At 37.7% G+C, this 23,063-nt stretch overlaps 2 protein-coding genes across 9 annotated transcripts in view; one reads left to right on the top strand and one right to left on the bottom strand.

The window, feature by feature from the left end:
- Positions 1–23,063, top strand: part of tenm1 (teneurin transmembrane protein 1) — a 542,101-nt gene that overhangs the window by 393,014 nt on the left and 126,024 nt on the right. For 7 of the 8 annotated variants that reach the window (XM_068221426.2, XM_009301393.5, XM_073952089.1 and 4 more), the window contains one exon: positions 20,793–20,942. In XM_068221426.2, the coding sequence (XP_068077527.1) occupies positions 20,793–20,942 (150 nt within the window). Of the gene's footprint in view, positions 1–17,221; positions 17,425–20,792; positions 20,943–23,063 lie in introns of those variants that run through there. The other variant, XM_009301394.5, reaches the window with a different exon arrangement.
- Positions 1–23,063, bottom strand: part of LOC141385799 (uncharacterized) — a 460,928-nt gene that overhangs the window by 319,574 nt on the left and 118,291 nt on the right. The window lies entirely within an intron of this gene.

Genomic DNA, 23,063 nt, shown 5'->3' with positions numbered 1-23,063 from the left:
GTTTCGTCTTTAAAATGAACGCTACGAGGCATTATGATGGCATTTTTTTCTGCGCTTACCAGTGGATCGCTTACCTCCTTATGGACGGCTTTTCCGCTGTTACCAGTTTGTCCCGTTAGCTCGCCATGTACATTGGCGGATTTGAGATGCAGAGAGCAATTGACCATGAAGACGGGTAGGGCAGGGCGATTAATCGAAAAGTAATCGAAATCGACATTCAGAACCTATAATTAATCAAATTTTTTCTGGTAAATTTTTGTATTACTTTTCCTACTGCTGGAGTAACGTGGCTACTTTCTGTTACGGCTAATTTTTACTTCTGCGTCGAACACACCAGTAAGGTCCGGCGCAGCCTGGGCTAGCTTGTATACCTACGCAACTCTCAAGAAATGAAACTACACGTCACATGTTTTCTCTACATTGACAATGATTGGAAGCTGTGCCAGAGATGCCTTGAGATGACATTTTTTTTTATTATGATGTTCAATAAATAATCATAGACAGTGTGTTTCCTTCAATTATTTTAAAATGAAGTAATGCACACTTCATTCAAAAATCTCTCACTTGTATTATGTAACAATTTACCGTACAAAACTTGTCATTGAACTATGAGTCCCAAATAAATAAATAAAATCAATCTGTGTCAATCTGTGCTTTTGAAAACACTATCGGTTGGGTTTAGGGAAGGAGAAGGGAGGGTCAGTCGATCGGTCAGTCAATCAGTTGACAGCAGCCCTCTAATGGATTTCTGTGAGAACAGAAGGTGCGAATGGTACTCGAGAGAGAAATTTGAGATCTCAAAAAAAAAGAACACAGAGGCCTCTGGTGGATTAGTGGAAACAAAAACTACAAAAAGCATACCTCCTTGGCCGTATTTGGCACTCTTCAAAAATGTATTTAACAGTTCATTTTCAGAATGAGCCTGAGTTGGAGACAATGCAGCTTCAACAATGTATTGAATATAAAGTTTATTTTCAGTTGCTTGCTTAGAATATTTGGCCCTGATAAATTACATGAGAAATGTTTGACTTTGTATTGTAAGTCTGAGACACTGTTGACATCCATAAAGGAGACACGCTTGAGATTATTACAGTACATTTTACATTACTCTGCGAAGAAAAATCTCTCTCTTTTGGCTTTTCCATTTAATCTAATTGCTGTCTAGGAGAAACAATTGAGATTTGCATTTATTCATTTAGCAGACGCTTTTATCCAAAGCGATTCGCAAATGAGGAATACTTAAACAAAAGCAATTCATCCTAGCCGTACAGTAATTGAAAAGTGCCACAGTAAAAAGTTGGAAAATTGCTCGGAAAAAGTACAAAGTACAAGCTATTACAGAGGAGAAATGGGTGAGAGGGTAGAAAATGGAGAGGGTTTTTCGTCCATTATCAGTCGTGAGTTGACTTGTTTTTTTTTTTTTGGAGGGAAATTCAGCTCTTCTGATGGAGAAGATCATTCCACCGTCCAGTTACATTGAATGTGAAGCAACAGGAGAGTTATTTTGCACCTCCTGGATTTCGTTCCCCGACTCTCTCATCCACTGCGGTTTCTGGAGGGAGCATTGATTTACAGAAGTGAGTGGAGGTAGGAGGCTATACAGATCCACCAAGTGTTCTCTACGCAACCATCAATTCCTTGAACTTGATGCAGGCAGCAACTGACAGCTAGTGGAGGGAGACAAAGAGAGACATGCGTTCTCTTGGGTTTGTTGAATACCAGATGGGCTGCCGCATTCGGGATCATTTGCAGAGGGTTGATTGTGGCTAAAAGGGTATTACAGTGGTCCAGTCTAGTGAGCTTTGACAAGAAGTTGCGCTGCATGCTTGAATGGGAAGGATCTGATTTAGAGATTTCATTTGCAGTTTTATTTCTTATAGGGAGTTATACTTAAGGGTGAAGGGTGCTGCACAACTAAATTAAACCAGAAAAAAGTATTTATTGGTAGTTTATAGATTATGCACTTCAGGCTAGGATAGAAGGGGAAAAACATGCATCACCTTTTGATGCACCTTTTGACAAGTATCTCATTACCATTTTTTTTTCTTTTTATCTGCCAGTTTCTGCATGTTGTGTGTGGAAATAATTGAGTGTATGCGTTAGCTGATTAATTCCACTTCATTTGCATTTTTTCAGTTCGCTGTCTGCTTTTATCAGCAGCAGTCACTTGTCATTTAGCAGGCTTCTTTGAACAAAGGTGATGTACAGTGCTTTGGCTGCACAAACAGTCCTGCTGAAGAAACATACTGTTTAGAAAGATCTCTCATGTGGTTCACTTCTTACAGTAGACTTAGGTGCTTTGCTTCTGGCTCGGATAATAAACACAAAAGCTTTTACTTGTCCATTCAAAATGAATTAGTACTGTTGCAATAGAGCTCCAAGGTTTTAGAACAGAGAATTAAATTTGTCATTTTTTTATGATACTCAAAAAAACAACCACAGTGTGATTAATCAGATGTTCTGACAAAATGTCCAGTGCTGTACTTTATTTAACATTTTATTTAATTGTTTTATATATATATATATATATATATATATATATATATAGGATAAATGACTTGCGCTTAACAATTCACTTGGTTTATTACAGAACAAATCCGTGCTTTTGAATAAATTTCCTGAACCAATTATTTATTGACACACTTCATTAAATTACTTGTCAACACCTACTTTCCTAATATGTCATGATATCCATTAATGTTGTCATAGTTTCTTTCACAAGGTCATTTACTTAGATCGATACTCTGGACATTAGTTTTGAATCCGAATGATGTTTGGTATTTTTGTGTAAGTTTGACTTTTCTAACAAAGAAATATAGATGCAGTGATTACAGTAAGATACTGCTGTCTCCACAATACAACTAATTTTGAAGCTTTGCTATTGTGATACTACCATGGTAATTCTATGTATATATATACACTGTAGAGATGCACGGATCAGCTGAAATGTCACCTGAATCCGTGGTTTCATACTAATCATCCAGCCGCCACCTACCCGCACATATGATTTTATCTGATATATACAGTTGAAGTCTGAATTATTAGCTCCCCTGTTTTTTTCCTCCAATTTCTGTTTAACAGAGAGAAAAAAATTTCAACATACTTCTAAACATAATAGTTTTAAACAGTTTTAATTTCTAAAAATAATTCTGACTTCAATTTATTAATTTTAATTCTTTGTTTTAGGCATAATGATGGGTCACCGTGGATCGTTCATTATTAATAGCAGATTCATTGAGCTAATCTGCACATCTCTGATAGTAAAATAATACGCTGAATGTAAACGTTTTTAAATGAATATTTATTTTTAAAAACAAAAGTGTGTCTTTATACAACATTTTACTTGTTTTCAAACACTGTAGATACAGAAAGTAAAAATAAGAAAGTCTAGCTTTTACAGATACAGGAAAAAGATAACAAAAAAAAGTGCCACTTCAACCTTAATGGCAGCTATGTTAAGTTTACTTGGCCTTTTTCTGTGCACTGTGCAAAAGCAGAATAGCATCTACTGTGCCTGAATTCGGGCGATTCCACCTCACCTTCAAAACGCGGCCAGCTGCACTAAATGAGCGTTTGCCTGCACCGCTTGTTGCAGGAACGCAAAAAATTCTTCTTGCAAGCCAGTGCAGTTGTGTAAATAAGCGATCTTGTTTCTACCACGAGAGCAGATTTTCCTCTTTTGACTCTTCTAACTGAAAGTTTGAACAGTACTCTTTTCCTTCATTCATTATTTTGGCCATCTCATCTTCCCATTCTGCGAAGTCCACTCTCTGCTTTTTTGCTGGTCCACTGCCAGGTCCTACTACATCCACCCGCGAGGCTGCTACCCACCCGCAACTAATCATAATGTATTTTTTTATTGCCCGACCTGAACCTCGAATTATCCGCTGCGCCCGCGGACATAACGGCCATCCGCGAATCGCTAATGTAAAGTGCTGCACAATCATGAAGGGGGTCCCTCCACACCACCACTAGTGTGCAGCATCCACTTGGATGATGCGACAGCAGCCCCAGGACAACTGTGCCAGTGCACTCATCATACATCAGCTATTGGTGGAGTGAAGAGACCGTGCTACAGCCAATTTAGTGGATGGGGATGATTGAGAGGCCATTATCATGAGCGCCGATTGAGGGACTTTGCCCAGGACACTGGGGTTATACCCCTACTCTTCACGAGAAGTGCCGTGAGATTTTTAATGACCACAGAGAGTCAGGACCTCAGTTTAACATCTCATCCGAAAGATGGCGTTTACTACAGTATAGTGTCCCCTTCATTTTACTGAGGCATTAGGACTCACACAGATCACAGGTTGAGCACCCCCTGCTGGCCCCTCTAAGACCACTTCCAATTGCAACTTGTAGGTTCAGCCCTGCTTGGCTTCAGTAAGTAACCGGTCTTGGGCTGCAGTGTGATATGGCTGTGGCACAGTGTATTGCCAAATGTTTTGAAACACCTCTCCAAATCATTGAATTTAGGTGTTTCAATCATTTCCATGTCCACAGGAATATAAAATCAAGCACCTAGGCATTCATACTGCTTCTACAATAATTTGCGAAACAATAGGAGCTCAGGAGCTCAATGAGCTCAATGAGTTCAATTTCCTCAAAATTAAATATGCCATGGTCAACTGTTAGTGGTTGTATTATAATAAATGGAAGCAACAACTGCAAATCAGCAATACAGTGGTAGGCAGTGTAAAACCACAAAGCGAGGTCAAAGCATGCTGAGGCACACAGTACATTGATGTTACCAATTATCTGCAGTGTTAATAGCTATAGACCTCCAAACTCTGTGTAGCCCTCAGGATTAGCTCAGGAACAGTGCAGAGAGAGCTTCATGAAATGGATATCCATAGCCGGGTATTTAAGTCATTGCAAAGCGCCGGATTCACTGGACTCTAGAGCAGTGAAATGTGTATTCTAGAGTGACACATCATGCTTCTCTGTTTGCCAATCAGTTGGACAAATCTGGGTTTGATGGTTGCCAGGAGATCAATTGCCAAAGCTACATTGTGCCAATTGTAAGGTTTGGTGGAGCGGAGACTATGTTGTGGGTTTTTTTTTTCTGGGGTTAGGCTTGGCCTCTTAGTTCCAAAGGTCTTTTAATGCTTTAGGCAAGACATTTTGGACAATTTTATGCTCCCAACATTGTGGAAACTATTTGGGAATGGCCCTCCCTAGTCCATCGTAACCGCACACCGGTGCACAAAGATGAACAAGCTTGGTTTGCAGGATCTTGACTGGCCTGCACAGTTCAGTTGAACTGACCTTAACCTAATAGAGCACCTTTGGAATGAATTATAATACAAACTGTGATCCAGGCCTTATGTCCAACATCAGTGCCTGACATGACAAATGCTCTTCTAGAAGATTAATCAAAAATTCCCAAAAAACAAACTCCAAAACTTGTGGAAAGCCTTTCCAGAAAAGCCAAAGATTTTATAGCAGCAAAAAGGTGGTCAACTCCATATTTAAGACTATGGATTAAGATTGGAATGTCCCCAAAAATCATGTTCATGTCTTCCAAAACATTTGGCTATATTCTGTGTGTGTCTGTGTGTATCTTTCAGAACATTTTTCTATCTTTTTTTTATCTCACCCATCCCCAGATAAGCAATTACAGCCTTTCAGCTGTCAGCAGCGTTGAAAATCATATGTGAATGGTTTCAACATTTCCTGAAAACAGAAGTAGCTATCTGAGGTTTTTCCACTCTGAATCGTTCCCTTGCCAGTCGTTAAAAGTGCTAAGGTTGAAGTATATTTGAAGTGTAAAGCTGAATTATCTTACTATCCTAAGTGACAGAGGCTGATGTTCAGCACTTCATTTCTCAATCCAGATCATCTGCGTTTCAGTAAAAGCGTCATAAGAATAAAATTATTCACAGGTGTTTTATTTATTTTTTAATTTATATATTTTTAAAGATGTCAGTTTCAAAAGGTTTCAAATCTGTGACTTCTCGCACTTCAAACAGATGTTTTTTTTTCTCTCTCTCTCTCTCAGTCAGATCAGCTCATTATCAGGTAGAAGGCTGAGCTCCTCCTAAACCTGAAACCCTAGAATCGGCCTACATGGGAAAAGGCCTTTGTGGTTTGCCCTTTTCCCCTTTTCCCAGCATGCACTGGACCATAAATAATTAATATTATTGCTTTTGTTTGCCAGTTTTATTTACATTGTTGTTATTGATTGTGTTGGGAACATGTTTGGTAATTTGTTGTTTTGTGATTTCAGGATTTAAGTTTCACTTCCTCTACTCAAAATAATGACTATAAATATTGGTTACTCTTCCAGAATTTCAAGTGCTGATGTCTGTCTGTGGCTTTATGGGGTAGTTTTTGAGTGTTTCTGGACTTTAAAGGCCTGCCTATACCAAGAGAACTAGCTGTAAAGATAAGATCATTATAGTAGCATCCACACCAGATGACAATATTGTTCTGTTTTTTTATGGGTGTGCTGCAGTTCTGTCATCAACTGTTTTGAATGATTGGGCTTAGTGAAGCTCTTATTTTGATTAGCTGACAATGTTTCATCCATTGGAAAAAGATGTACTGAATGTGTCACTGCCATTATTGTTATAAATTGAACCAATTCTTAAGGTCTCAAGGCTTCACAACACCAAATCAGAAAAAGTTAGGACAGTATGGAAAATACAATTTACTTTGAATTGTATTTCATTGCAGACAAAACAACAGCACATTATTTAATGTGTTCCCTGATGATTTTTATTTATTTCTTTTTTTAAATAAATGCATTTTGCAATTTTGGTTCTTTCAACACATTAAAAAAAATTACCACTTTTTTATGTTGCCTTTTCTTTTAAAAACACTTAAAAATGTTTATTGACTGAAAAAACACCAAATGATTCATCCTGTAAAGGGCAAACAAGTCTTAAAGTGAGCGATAGTATGGGGTCTTTATTGCTGCGTTTTGCGCTTCAAAATGTACCTCACATTCTCTATTAGAGACAGGTCGGGACTGCAGGCAGGCAGGCCAGTCATGTACCTGTATCCATTTCCTTCACAGCCAGGGGCCTCATGTACAAAAACTTGCGTTGAATTAATACTAAAACATAGCATATGGACAAAGCTGTAATGTGTGTACACAGTAAAAAAAAATCAGATATATGAAACACTGCGTACAAGGAATCCAATGCATATTCTCTTTGTACCTCCGAATTAACGTGAGATGGACCAAACACGCGAGGGAATGGGGGATGCTGAACTAACACTCTTTGAGGAGAGAGTTGCCTAAATTGTGGGTGACACTTTACTGTTTGGAGTAGTATCTGTGTCTGTGGGAGACACAGATGTATTAGAAGAACACTTTATTAGGGCGGTATAGCAGCACCCATCTGCTTTTATCAAGGGAGCGCCACCAGCATTTCAGCTGCCCAATCGCCCGTTCTACATCTGACCGAGTGTGAGAATGGCCATCATTGTATCTATGCTCTTGGTCAGTTTGTGGGTTGTAAAGGGGGTTAACAGCCACGTCTTTAATGGATAACCGCGGTCTCCTGATGTGCAGTTAAATAATTACGCTCAATAATAAAAAAAAAACTGGAATAATATCTTTAAATACATCACTAACCCAGAAGCCACCCATTGCGCACCCTGCCACCTTGGAGCCTCCTCGCTGTCTCTCTTTTCAAATTTGGACCCAACTCAGCACAGAGCTCCAAGATGATAGCTCTTGGAAATATGAAAAAGGCTAATAAGCCAGTTGTCATTGTGGGCCAGAAAATCACTGTGATTCCTAAAAAATGCGTTCCCTTCAGATTCAACCATTGACAATGTCTTTCGACCATTGACAATGTCTCAGTGTGCAATTTAACATAATTGCCTCTAGGAGTCGCCAATTGAAATAAAACAAAAACACAAGAAATACACATATGCCAGACATGAATGTGGTGCGGACAAACGCACATTCTTACGTTACTTGCATCGTTAGCAAATCCAAACGTGAGAATGAAACCTGGTGTACGCAAAGTTTTTGTGCGTATGCAGCATTGATACATGAGGCCCCAGGACTTTATTGTGTGCAGAATGTGGTTTTGCATTACCTAGTTGAAATATGCATGGGTGTCCCTGGAAAAGAAGGTAGCATATTGTGCTTCAAAATCAGACAGAAGGTACTTTTGTCATAGGAACTGACACAACCCCATACCATGACAGACCCTGGCTTTTGGACTTGCTGGTAACAGTCTGGATGATCCTTTTCTTCTTTGGTCTGGAGCCCATGATGTCCATTTCTTCTAAAAAATGCCTGAAACACTGATTCACCTGACCACAATACATATTTCCACTGTGTGATGGCTCATCCCAGATGCCACCAAGCAGAAGCAGAGATGTCAACGGCACTTCTGAACATTGTTAACATGGGGCTTCCTTTTGGCACAGTACAGTTTTAACTGGCATTTTTGGATGTAGCTACGTATTGGAGTAGTCAGCAAAGATTTGCCAAAGTATGAATGAATGACGATTGTTGATACTGTGCCGCCTTGCTCACTTGTCCTTTTTACGCACTGAAATTCCTCCAGTATCCTTGAATCTTTTAAGATATGCTCTGTTGAAGGTAAAATATCCAAATGTCTTCCTGTTTTCTTTGAGGAAATTTTTTTTAAACATTTCAAAAATATTCTCACGTATTTGTTGGCAAACTGACAATGTTTTGCCCATCTTTGCTTAAAGGGCTCACTAGCCCTTTCTTGGATGCTGTTTTTAACCAATTTAAATTTTTGGATTTAATTTTTTTAACAATTATATATCCTGATTATTTAAGCTGCTCCTGTCCCAACTTTTTTTAGAATGTGTTGCAGGTCTAAATGACAGGAGAGGATGTATATTTACAAATGAAATGAAGTTGACCAGAGAAATATCATATTGTCTGGAATGAAATACAAGTTAAAATAAATTTGGAAATCATTTCTTTGTTTTTTTTTATTTATTTATTTGTGTTTTCCACACTGTCCCAACTTTTTCTGATTTGGGGTTGTGCATAGATTAAGATGACAAGTACTTTTCTTGCTAAGTATGTGTCTGATAGAAACAGTAACAATTTAGATGAGAGAGCTGATTCACTACTATAAAAAGAAACACAAGACATATTTGTGATATTAATATCTACCTTTTAAATTGCGTAATTAGTCAATAATGTATGGGTACATTATTTATTTAATAAAATATTACATTACACAGTATATGAATTATATATTATAGCTAAAATATCAATTAAATTTTTTGGTCCATCACACTAAAATGTAATATCTAACATTTGAGGTGCATTCATTCATCCATTTATTCATTTTCTTTTCGGCTTAGTCCCTTTATTAATCAGGGGTCACCACAGCGGAATGAACCGCCAACTTATCCAGCATATGTTTTACGCAACGGAAGCCCTTCCGGCTGTAACCCAACACCGGGAAACATCCATACACACTCTTTCACACACATACACTATGGACAATTTTGCTTGTTCAGTTCACCTATAGCACATGTCTTTGAACTATGGTTAAAACCAGATTACCCGGAGAAAACCCACACGAACACGAGGAGAACGTGCAATCTCCACACAGAAATGCCTACTGACCCAGCCAGGGCTTGTACTAGCAATCTTCTTGCTGTGAGGCCATCGTGATACCCACTGCGCAACCATGATGCCTATTTGAGGGGAAACAAATTAACTTAAATATGTGTCAAAATTTTGAATGGTTTAACTATTTTGAAACAACACAGATTTGCACTAATCTTTTTGTGAATTTGATAAAATTTTGCACTGCAGTTTATTTCAAATTAAGTTTACAGTAAAGAAACTTAAAGGATCTTTATTTCTTCTAATGGACAATTTTTTATTTTTTTTTTATGTGAAATTTTTATTTATGCTTTTCAATGTTTTTTAGTGATGCTGTTCTAAATTCGACAAGGAAGAGGCCTGAAATCTAACAGTCTGACAGCCGGGAAATTTGATTGACAGTGTTTCCAATCATCAAAGTCTGTCCTATCTAAAGCGGTGGTTTGTGTTCAGTCACCTCCATGCAAGTTTTCCATAAATATGAAGGAAATGACATATTTATGCTGGCAATCATCTCAGTGCTTTAAAGATAGGGTTTTTTATTCTTCCATAAGGAAGGTGTCTAAGTTCTTTTTTGCTTAAAGAGAGGTTTTATCGTCTCCTCTCGTAGAGAAAGGCCTTATCTTCTCCCTAAAACATTTGTCTTCTGTCTTCATTTTAAAGTCAAGGAGTTATCTCGCTTGGGCAAAGTGTCGAGGTCAGCCGACGGTTGTGTCCTCTGGAAATACGACCCTGCTGAACATTCATGCGGAGAATTTTTTACATCATCCCAACAAATGACGATCAGTTCACACAAACCATCCTCTCCTGTCATTGGCTGTAAGCTCCTCCCTCATAACGCCCAGCCTCATAACCGCTCTATTAATTTAACCTGAATCACCCGTCTACAGCATTCCTCATCCAAACAGCATTTCCATCAACTCCAAACAGCGGTCGGGTGCGAAAACGTCCGCCTCCTGTCCGTTATATCCCTTAATTCAATATCTTCCAGACCATTCTCTCTAGATGTCCTGAGGGGGATCGGGTTTGTGCCTGGATGCCGTGCCTGTGCCTTTTTCAACACTGACTCCCCACCACAACGGCCAGCCCACAAAAGCTCATTGTTCGCATTGACCGATAGCCAGGACACACAATAAACGAATCCATTTCTTTTAGCCCTGCTTCCTAGCCGAGGATATTAACAAACTGTGGTGTGACAGTAAACTCAGAGCTTAACCATTTCTCAGTCTCAGGGCAGTCTGCTATTCAGCATCAAGGTTAAAGCTAGCTTTGATGTATGTGAGACTTTTGTCTAGCGCACAGCTCTCAGTCCTTCCCTGTGAAACGTGTCTCATTGTCTTTCTTTTTATCTCTCTCTCTCTTTTTTCTTCATCATGCATAAGCACACGTATGCGACAGATCCCATAGCCAACGTTGCATGTTTCCAGCTCTGTCTGGTGTGCCACAAATCACACTAAAATCTGTTGATTTAACAAAAGCCTTGATGAATGGTGTCCTTCTCGCTTTCTATTTCTCGCTCCCTTTCAAGAGTGCTGAATCCTTCCCAGTAGTCCATCTTGTCGGATGGGAGAGAGCGGAAAAGTGGTGGAGCGGGGTCAGAGAGAAAAATGGCAGAGAGAGAGAAGGGGGAGAGAGAGAGATTTTTCTCTTCATTAGCGGTTGTAAAGAGAGAACTAGCGAGGAGGTTAGAGGTTTTAAGGGATCGATGTTTGCCGTTCAAGGCTCTGAGTGCTGCAGGGGAGAGAAATGTGGCCTCTGTGGAATTTATGAGACCTTCCAGACGCGTACCTTTAAAGCGCTTTGTGATCCCAACACACACATGCACACAGGACAGCTCTGGCTGAAGCGCACACACCTATAGAAAGCTTTGTGATGTCATTGATCGGCTCATCTATCAGTTTCTTCTCTGCCAATCTCGTCCAACTCTTTTCTCCTACTCAAACTCGGCTTATTCTGTATTTTTCCAGAATGGAAATTTAAACTCTCGCTGAACTTTTTACTAGTTGATGTTTCTTTAACTTGTTAAAATTGTTTAAGATATAACTTTAAATGCCTCATGAAGATCTTATATGTTAAAAAATATGATAATCTAAACCGAAAGTGTGAAAGTGAAATATTTTTTAACTGTTAAATTTAATAATATCAGAGCAGCACAGTGGATCAGCAGTTAGCACTGTCACCTCACAGCAAAAAAGTTCATGGTTAAAGTTCTGGCTGGGCTAGTTGGCAATTCTGTGTGGAGTTTGCATGTTCTCTCTGTGTTAGATGGGTTTCCTTCAGGTGCTTTGGTTTCCCCCACAGTCCAAAGACATGCGCTATAGGTGACTTGAATGAACTAAATTTTCCGTAGTGTTAGAGTGTGTGTGTGTGTGTGTGTGTGTGTGTGTGTGTGTGTGTGTGTGTGTGTGTGTGTGTGTGTGTGTGTGAATGCAAGAGTGTATGGGTGTTTCTCATTACTAGAAGGGCATCTGCTGTGTAAAAACAAATGCTGGAATAATTGGGGGTTCACTGCTCTATGGCAACCCCTAATAAGTAAGGGACTAATGATTATAAATATGGGACTAATAATAATAAATAAGGGACTAAGCCGGAAATTGAATGAATGAATGAATGAATGAATGAATGAATGAATGATTGATTATCACACACCTGTAGTAGATGTGAATGGGGATAAAAAATATTAAGAAAGTACATCATTTAGTTTGTTTACAAAGGCAGTGTTTAGTTTTGGGGAGAGTGTAATACACAAATTCATGTAAACCCACTAGTTTTGAATGATTCCTACCACATATCTGTATACACAACAAAGACATTCATTTATAATAAAAAAATAACAGTAATGGCGAAGCCCAAGTTGTGTGAGGATGTTTTACTAAACAGGAGTGTAAAACAAATACTGGTTCCCATACAATTCCTTCATGTTGTCCCAACTCAAATTGATTCAGTTGACTTAATTGTTTTATAAATTTGATTGATGATTCAGCTTATTTTAAATAAGTAGTTTAAACAAGCAATAAAAAATATGTTTGGAGTGGAAACAAAAAACAGTTGTATGCCGAGTAAGATATAAACTACCTGACAAAAGTCTTGTCACCTATCTAAGTTTTAGGAACAACAAATAATAATTTGACTTGTAGTTGATCATTTGGTATCAGAAGTGGCTTATACAGTATGAAAAGCAAAGGCCTCTAGATTATGCTTATTTTACCAAAATAAAATATGGCCATGTATTGCTTTTTAGCTATTTAATTAGGACAGTAAGGTCTGACTTTACTTAGACATAAGTCTTGTCACTTAATAGAAATAATGTACAGTTTAGAATATAAAGTCATGGTGCAGTGGAAAAAGAATGAATGTTGTGTATGACTCCCATGAGCTTTTTTTTCCCCTGCAATGACTCATATAACTTATTAATAAAGTCATCTGGAAATGCAAAGAAAGCATTAAGCAAGGGACACCCAGAGTTCATCTAGATCCTTTGGATTCATCTTCAGTGCCTCCTCCTTCATCTTACCTCAGACATGCTCGATAATGTTTATGTCTGGTCTTTGGGCTGGCCAATCCTGGAGCACCTTGACCTTCTTTGCTTTCAAGAACTTTAATGTGGAGGCTGAAGTATGAGGAGCGCTATCCTGCTGAAGAATTTGCCCTCTCCTGAGGTTTGTAATGTAACGGGCAGCACAAATGTCTTGATACCTCAGGCTGTTGATGTTGCCATCCACTCTGCAGATCTCTTGCATGCGCCCATACTGAATGTAACCCCAAACCACGATTTTTCCTTCACCAAACTTGACTGATTTCTCTGAGAATCTTACATCTATGTTAAATAAAATAGGTCTACTGCAGTATTTGTGATGTTGGGATGCAGTTCAACAGATGATTCATCTGAAAAATCTACATTCTGCCAATTTTCCAAATGTTTAACTAGAAGTTATTATGTGTTGCTCTTACAACTAGAATCAACAACAAGACTTTTGACAGGTAGTGTATAGCTTATATTTTTGGAAAAATAACAATAATTGCACAAGCATCAGACATACTGTATTTTAAATCTACTCAACATAGTTGAATTTGTAGCATGGGATTTGAAGATACGAATCATATTTGTTTAACTGCTGCACATTTATGTGGCCAAATGTAAATGAAACCATTTTCACAAATCAGATAGCTATCCCATGACCAGATGTAAACAGCCCCATAGTATTTTACTTTAATTTAATAATTTTGGAATACTTCTTAGTATTAGAACCATTTTATTATGTTTTAATGTTTTACCCTTGTCCATTCCCTATACTTTCCTTCTAAAAAATATGATAATTCCATAAAGAAGTGATGACCTAAACAGTGTGGAATAATCAAACTATTGTTTTTACAAAACATGACAGAACTCTGCTGTGATCTATACACACACACTGTTGTACTAAAGGACCATAATAGGGAGATGAAGCGAACAAAGGGGAAGAAGCACATTTTTAAGCGCCTCAGCACCTAGAGAGAGACATGAGGGAGACATGAGCCATGTAAGCACAGAGAGCATGGAGAGTGATTCTGGATGTAGTTGAGAGAAATAAATCATGAAAATTGCTTGTTAAATCGGGTAAGAAGATCACAAGAGTGCAATATCTGTTGTCCTTTTCACATTTTGAGAGCAGAATAAAAAGTTGCAACTGACTTAAAGAGCTTTTACGACAGAAGTTTTTATATCAATGTCACATTAAATATACAAATCCAGGGTTTGAATTGAATCGAATTCTCTTATTCATCATCTTGCTCTTACATGGACATAAATACACGCAAAACTATGGCAATATAAAAAGATGTCTTAATTGAGTGTAAACATCATTATATTTAATCCTCGCATTACCTCTCAGTCGGCGCATCTTCTAATTTACCAACTTGTAAAAGACAAAGAAAAAACTCATTACTCTTGAGTCTTAACTGAAGAACTCTTTTATTTTTCAGAAAAAAGTCTATTTAAAAATAAAGCTTGTTTGGCATGCTGTCCCGGGGGAGAGGCCTGAGCTTAGGGGATCCTCCAACCCTGGGCTCCCTCTTGTTTGCAGGGCAAGAGGCCCCCAGCTTATTTCTGGCTAATGACAGATATAGGATGGCTGAGGAGAGATGTACTCGCTAAGACCTTGGCTATGGTATCAATTTGCTATGTTCAGTTTACTTATGTTGCGTGTTTTTGGACTGTGGGAGGAGAAAACTGGAGAATCCAGGGAAAACCCACTCAAGCACAGGGAGAACGAGCAAACTCCATACATAAATGTCAACTGGTTTAGTAGGGACTTTAACCGGAGACGTTCTTACTGTGAGGCAACAGTGTCAATCACTGGGCCATCGTGTCGCACATCTGGAAAGTAGGGGGAGTAGGGGTGGGTAGCAGGGGATTCTTCAAGATGAAGGCACTGAGATAAGAAAACTCTGGTTATTTATTGTGAGTTAGAAATCATTTGATTGGTGAATCGATTGTGAACTGATGTGGGACCAGCTGTGATCAATCATAAGCACGTGATCTTCTCGAAATTACTTTATAAATTAACTTCACTTAATTTACATAGTGAGGATTAGATGGTGCTATTATTATTATTATTATTATTATTATTTTTTTTTTTTTTTTTTATGCCAGAACACCTAACCCTGAAAAATAACTTTTAAGAATTAAGTAAATTAGAAAATAAAATAAAAATTTCTTGAATTTCAAGTAAATTTTACATTCTTATATCAGATACAATTAACTTGTCAATATCTTGTAAAATTTACTTAATGTTTAATCTAACACTCTAGTAAAATCAATTGATTATCTTTAATTTTGAGTCTATATTTATTTAAATTAATCAAATAATGTCAGGTTTTAGTAAAAATAACACTGCTTTTTTAAGTACATCTGGCATAACTTGTTTAATTAAAACACTCATTTCCACTGACTTGGAATTTGCTATTTCACTTTAGCAAATTCAAACCTTAATTTTGAAAAAATGTCAACAGCCAAAGCATGAATGCTACTCTTCTGAAAGATGGTAACCGCAAAACTAAAAACACTTACTCAAAACTCTTCTTAATTTTTAAACTAATGACTATTAAACTAACAAGTCTTTCTCTTAAATTTTAAAACCTTAGATTGCTTTTATTTTCAAAATATTCTACTCTTAATTCATTCTCATGCAAAGCATCCTGGGAACTACACATCCATTACGACGTATCAGTGAATAAAATGTACTTAATGTTACTAAGCTTGCAACGATTAGAAAACATTTCAATATTACAAGTAAAATTAATATTAATATTGAACTCTTTCTACTCATTTCATTTATTACATGAAGTAAATGTGTAAATGTTAAATATTTATAAAATTCTAGTTATCCTAGACACTTAATATTACAATTTAAAAATTACGAGAGTAAATTTATTAGATATGATTCTTGTGACGCTCCAGGGACAGATGAGTCTTCGCTGAGGTCCAGCTTCCAGCCTTCGCCGCTGAGACTGCAGCTCTGCACAAGATGTTTGGCTAGCGGTAAAATTGAAATGGTCGTGCCCAACTGAGTCTGGTTTCTCTCGAGGTTTTTTCTTCACTTTCCTCAATTGGTGAAGTTTTTTTTCCTCTTGCTGCTGTCGCCACTAGCTTACATGGTTTGGGACCGGTAGAGCAGTGCATCAATGGATTTGCTCTTCAGTGTTTGGGCCCTCAGTAGTGATTATTAAACCACACTGAACCGAGCTAAACTGAACTGAACTTAAACACTAAAAACTGAACTACACTATTTACTCTAATCTTTTTATGTGAAGCTGCTTTGACACAATCTACATTGTAAAAGCGCTATACAAATTAAGCTGAATTGAATTGAATTGAATTTTACCACACTAAAAAGTAATTTCCTTCAGTGAAGAGTGCACCTACTTTCATATTTGTTAGTCTAGTAGTTTTTGTTGATGTATCAACAATTGGAATCATGAATTGTGAACTGTAACATGTTAACTACAATAATTAGAATTCGATTAGATCAAAATAACAAGGATCAAAACTGTTTTTTTTTTTTCTTCTTCTCACAGGCCAGAGAGAAAATAAAAATCCTGGCAGGGCAAAACATTCCTTGAGCTATTGAGCTATGAAAGTGTTGTAATAATTTATGAATGCAGGAAGAGAGAAGAAGAAGAAAACTAGACAGAAAATTTATATCCCAGGACATCAAAAAGACAGCTAATGATTATTTGTTGTGCAACATCTGTATTAGTTCAGTTGTGTGTAAATCTGTCTGTGAGCACTTCTAAAAGGGGTATCCATCACAGTCTGATCAACTGCTATCCGATCTGCACCAAAAACCTGTTTATTTTCCATCCGAACGGGCCATAGAGAAGCATCTTACACCCATTCTTAAACTGAACTCGGGACCCTATTCGTTTCTGTGTTAAAGCTGATCTGCAGTGCTTGGGGTGATCTGTCATTTAGCCAATGGCAGCTACTGTGTATGTCTGTGCGTATGTGTGTGTGTGTGTGTGAGAGAGAGAGAGAAAGAGAGATGAGGGCGAATAAGGGAAGATAAAGGAGAGGATCATGTAGATCCAGCTCCCCGCTGAGACACCAATCCCTCTTTATGGCTCGTAAAGACGCCTCCTCATGGCAGAGCCCAACGTGCACACGCACACGGACCCACACACGCGCCTGAGGAACGGGAGGGTATGAGAGGGAGAAGCTAGCTGCGAGAATAACCTGATTTTCACTCGCCGTTCCAGAACTCGTCGTCAGTATATCTTCTCACCTCATTTCCCTGATCGACTGAAATCCCACACACACACAGAGAGAGAGAGAGAGGGGGAAACTGCATGATGAGATAGCTGGTATCAGGGGCCCTGAGGTGAGCAGAATGAGAGTTTGTCCTTTTTATTGGCTGTAATTAGGATGAGGTCATTACCATGCGCCAAAGGCCTTTCACTGCTGGGAGATCATAAAATGCCACCTGAGCGATTTATATTCCACTCCCAGAATCCTCTGCAGCGTTTCCACGCGCATTTAGGAGATGAGGCGATAAGAGAAGACCTTAAATGTATGTGTGCACACATACTTCTTCATACACATGTGGGAGGAAGAAAAAAACAGAGCCGGAGACAAGTGTTATTGGATGTAATAAAGTAATATGTTGAAGAATGACATGATACAATATTGTAATATCATTTTCAGGGCACAATTAATATGCAATTTTGCCTGTGACAGCTTTCATTTATCTTTCTCATACAAAATCTGAATACATTTTTTCAGCTGATGTCAGTTCTATCTTTCTTTTGTTCTCCGTCTGTCTTTTTATCTGTCCTTCTATCAGGCTATTCGTCTTGCACTCTGTCTTTCGCTGTCATTCTTTCCATCTCTTTCATTCTATCTGTCTGTTGTTCTGTCTGTCGTTCAGTCAACCTATCGGCTTTTTATTATATCTGTCTGTCTGTGTCATTCTGTCCGTCTGTTCTTCTGTCTGTCATTCTCACAGACTATCTGTCTTTCATTTCATGTGTCTGCTGTTCTCTCTGTCATTCTGTCAGTCTACCTGTCTTTTGTTCTACAGTATCTGTCTGTTGTTCTGTCTGTCACTTTGTCAATCTTATCTGTCTTTTGTTCAATAGTTTAGGTCTGTCTCTGTCTTTCTGTCTGTATGTTGTTCTGTCTGTCATTCTGTCAGTCGGTCTGTCTTTTGTTTTATAGTATGTGTCTGTCATTCTCTCAGGCGGTCTTTCAGTCTAGCTTTCTGTTGTTCTGTCTGTCGTTTTGTCAATCTGTCTGCCTTTTGTTTGACAGTATCTGTCTGTCTGTTTCTGTCATCATATCTGTCTGTTGTTCTCTCTGCCAATCTGTCAATCTATCTGTCTTTTGTTCTACAGTATATGTGTGTCTTTCATTCTATCTGTCTGTTGTTCTGTCTGTCATCTAGTTAGCCTTTCAGTGTTTCATTCTATCTGTCTGTCTCTCATTTTGTTCATAAATTGTTCTGTTTAATCCATCAGTTTTTTTTTAGAGTCTCTGTCTATCTGTCTGTCTGTCTGTCTGTTGTTCTGTCTGTCATTCTGTCTATCTGTATTCTGTGTGTCTCTCCTATTATTTCCATCTCTTTCAATCTGTCTGTTGTTCTGTCTTTGATTCAGTCAACCTATCAGTGTTTAATTCGGTCTGTCCCTGTCGTTCTGTCTGTCTGTTGTTCTGTCTGTGATTCAGTCAATCTATTGATGTTTCATTCTGTCTGTCATTTTGTCTGTCTGTTCTGTCTGTCTATCTGTCTTTTGTTTAAGGCTATCTGTCTGTCATTCTCTCAGGCTGTCTTTCAGTCTATCTGTCTTTTGTTCTTTCTGTCGTTTTGTCAATCCGTCTGCCTTTTGTTTGACAGTATCTGTATGTCTGTTTCTGTCATTCTGTTTGTCTGTCATTCTGTCTGTCTTTTGTTCTACAGTATCTGTGTGTCTTTCATTCTATCTGTCTGTTGTTCTTTCTGTCATTCAGTTAGCCTATCAGAGATTCATTCTATCTGTCTGTCTCTGTCATTTTGTTAATCTGTTGTTTTATTTAATCCATCAATCTTTTCTTTTAGAGTATTTGTCTGTCTGTCTCTGTCCTTTTGTTTGTCTGTTGTTCTGTCTGTCATTCTGTCTGTCTGTCTGTATTCTGTGTGTCTCTCTTATTCTTTCCATCTCTTTCAGTCTGTCTGTTGTTCTGTCTGTGATTCAGTCAACCTATTGATGTTTCATTCTGTCTTTCATTCTGTCTGTCTGTTGTTCTGTCAATCTATCTGTCTGTCATTCTGTCAATCTGTGTCATTCAGTCTGTCATTCTCTAAGGCTATCTGTCTGTTGTTCTGTCTGTCATCCTGTCATTCTGCCTGTCACTTGTCTTTCATTCCATGTCTTTGTTTTTATGTCTGTCATTCAGTCAAGCTATCAGTGTTTCGTTCTATCTGTCTGTCTCTGTCATTCTGTCCATATGTTGCGCTGTCTGTCATTCTGTCAATATACTGTTGTGTCTTTTGTTCTAGAGTATCTGAACAAAAGTGTCTGTCATTTCGTCTGTCATTCTCTCAGGCTATCTGACTTTCATTTATCTGTCTGTTATTCTGTCTGTCATTTAGTCCACATATCAGATTTTCATGTTATCTGTCTGTCTCTGTCATCCTGTTTGTCTGTTGTTCTGTCTGTCATTCTGTCAATCTGTCTTTTGTTCTAGAGTGTCTGTTTGTCATTCTGTCTGTCATTTTCTCATGCTATCTGTCTTTCATTTTTTCTGTCTGTTGTTCGGTAAATCCAACTTGTCTTTTGTTCTTTATTCTGTCTGTCACTATTATTCTCTCATTTTCTTTCATTCTATCTGTCTGTTCTTCTGTCTGCTGTTCTGTTAATATATCTGTCTTTTGTTCTACAGAATCTGTCTGTCATTCTCTAAGGCTATCTTTTTTGTTGTTCTGTCTGTGATCCTGTCACTCTGTCTGTCTTTCATTCCATCTGTCTCTCTTATTCTGTCTATCTCTGTATGTCATTCTGTCTGTCATTCTCTCAGGCTATCTATCTTTTATTCTGTCTGTCTCTTATTCTTGCTGTTTCTTGCTGTTTTGTCTGTCAGTTTCTGTTAATCTGTCTGCTTTATGTCTGTAATTCAGTCAACTTATCTGTCTTACATTCTGTCTGTCTGTTCTTCTGTCAATCTGTTTTTGTTCTACAGTATCTGTCAGTTGTTTTGTCAGTCTTTCTCTTTGTTGTTCTGTCTGTGGTTCTGTCAATATATTTATCTTCTTTTCTATATTTCTTTATCATTCTATCTTTGTCATTCTATCCGTCAGTTGTTTGGTCTGTTTGTCTTTATCAATCTACCTCTCAATCATTGTATGTTGCATGTGCCTGTGTCATTCTATATCTTTCATGTCATCAGTCTGTTGTTCTGTCTGTCATTCTGTCTATCGGTTGTTCTGTCTGTCTGTTATTCTATCAGTCTAGCTGTCTTTCATTCTTTCTTTTGTTCTGTCTGTCATTCTGACAATCTGTCTTTCATTTTATTTGTTGGTTGATCTGTCAATATATTTTACATTCTGTGTCTGTGTGTCGGTCTGTTAACCTGTTTTTGTATATTTCCGTCTGTCATTCTTTTTCTGTTTTTTTCTGCCGCTACCGTACATGTATGTCTATCTTTGTACTGTATGTTTCTATGCTTCTACTCTTGCTGTATTGTTGTATTTACTGTATCTATATCTCTCTGCAGTTGTTCATCTGCTGGGTTTACCATGGCATCTGAAGCGAGTGGAAGGAGAGCTATATGAGAATGGTATGAGTAAAGAAGATCAGCCTCTACCGGGAGCTGATTTCACCTTCACTCCTGTCCACCTGCCAGGACTCAACACCACACAGCCGGGTATGTATGTGTGTGTTACTTCAGTCATCACATAAGGTTTCTATATAGTGTGAATTCAATTCTGCATTTGACACAATGTGACCAAATGTCAAGTCTTTGCCTGCAGCAGGAGCAAAGAGAGAGGATTTGTGTGTTTTCATTGGGTTTATTTGCCATTTAATTAATGTCAGTAAACAGCAGTAAATTATTTTCTCTCAGATAACCCCTGAAATGATGAGGTCATTTTATAAGTGTGAGGTAGGATTCTATCTGTGCAGGCCTGTAGAGTTTGATAACATTCAAATTAGATTTAGTTTGCAATGTTTTTGGAATGTAAAGGAGTAAAATAGAATAGAGTATTGATCCACACAGTGCAACCTAGCGATAGGAAACAGTGTCTAAATGGAAAATGTGGCTGTGCTAAGTTTCAAAAAGTGACACCATGCTGCCCCTTTTCAAAAACAGAAAGTTGTTAATCATGTATACCTTACAGATTTTTGGGGTCAGTGAGATTACTTAATGTTTTTGAGCTCAGCCAATCTGTGTTTATTTGTTAAAAATATGTTGAAACATTTCTGTTGAAATTTGTTTTAATGCTGTTCAATATCACATTAAATGTGTCATTATCGTTATTGCAGACTATTTAGTTCAGAACAAATTTGATAAATTGAACAATAAAGTCGGCGTAATAGCCTAGTAGTTAGCACGCTAATATAGGATGCAGTAGCATGCAGGGTGTCCCGAGTTCGAATCCTGGCTTGAGGACATTTCCCGAACTTATCCCCTCTCTCTATTCCAGTTTGCTTCCTGTCTGAGATACTGTCCTATCCACCTAATAAACGGCAAACATAAATCTTAAAAAAAATAATAATAATAAATGAATGATAAACATTTATTGAAATAATTTTTTTTTTTATTATTAGGTAAAGTGTCTTTATTGTTGTTTTTATCAAATTAATTCGAAAACAAAATGGTCAATACGTTTATAAAAACAGTTTTTTATGAATAAGGAGAAACAGCTTCTTTTTTAATGGGTATTTAATAAGTATTAGTTTTATATTTTATAAAAATAATGTATTTTGTTCTACAAAATACATTAAATCAGGGGTGCCCAAACTTTTTCTTATAAACGGCTAAAAAAAACAAAGTTGATTGAGGCTGATGGGCCAAAAGTATTACATTAAACATGAGAAGCTAACTCCTGATTTATAATTTTTTTTTTTAACAAAAGCAGCCCTAGTTTGGGCATCTCTGCATCAAATAAAAGTAATAATGCAAAGAAAAAAAGTGGTCAGTAAACATATTAAGTAGTAATCTGCTGTTCAGAATCAGCATTAAATTGGTCCCAGTTATCAAGAAATTGTGCCATATCTTGTAAAATTTATCAAAGTTACTAATAAATCCATATTCGACTTTTTCCGTGTCCAACATTTGAGAAAGACAAGTTAACCATGTCTAAAATTGAGGAATAGAATCTGATTTCTACTGCTTTAGAATTATACTTCTAGCAATAATAATATCATAAATTATAGTGCTTCATATGGACACATAATAATCCAGCAGAGAATTAGGAGACCTGAGATTCCTCAGAATTAGATTTTCTAGGTCAGATATATCAGAAAACCATTGAAATATGTCACACCAGAAATCCTAATACAACTATTTTACTATTATTTCTCACACTGATTATGTTGCTTCATCTTTATTTAATAGTCCGTCTTTCATATTTTAGGACCACATAGAATTTAGCCCCCTTTACCCCATTATTTCAGCAGCTTCCACTTGAAGTCTTCATGTTATGATGCAAGGGATGTTTCCCCTAGAGCAATCCACCTCAGGTGTGTAGTGTCTTGCTCAAGGGCACAGAGTTCAAGAGCTGCCCTTGCAGGGTTCAGACCTGCACTTTTTTTGGGTTGTCTCTAACCCAGATCTTTGACAGACTAGACTGCACTACCCTTCTACTTGTGTGCATGTACGTATTAATGCCCAGGTATGCTTAATCTGTCAGAGCTAATGTAAATAACATCACACCTCAGACTCCATAAGGGTGTCGATCCCGTTACTAAAGTGGTGTCTCGATACGTCAGGTGCCGTTTCATCTTTGCCGTCACCTGGATTTGACTTTAGACAGCAGATCTTTTC

This window comes from Danio rerio, chromosome 5, assembly GCF_049306965.1.
Source record: "Danio rerio strain Tuebingen ecotype United States chromosome 5, GRCz12tu, whole genome shotgun sequence".
NCBI lineage: Eukaryota > Metazoa > Chordata > Actinopteri > Cypriniformes > Danionidae > Danio > Danio rerio.
This window is presented reverse-complemented; position numbering and strand designations above follow the sequence as displayed.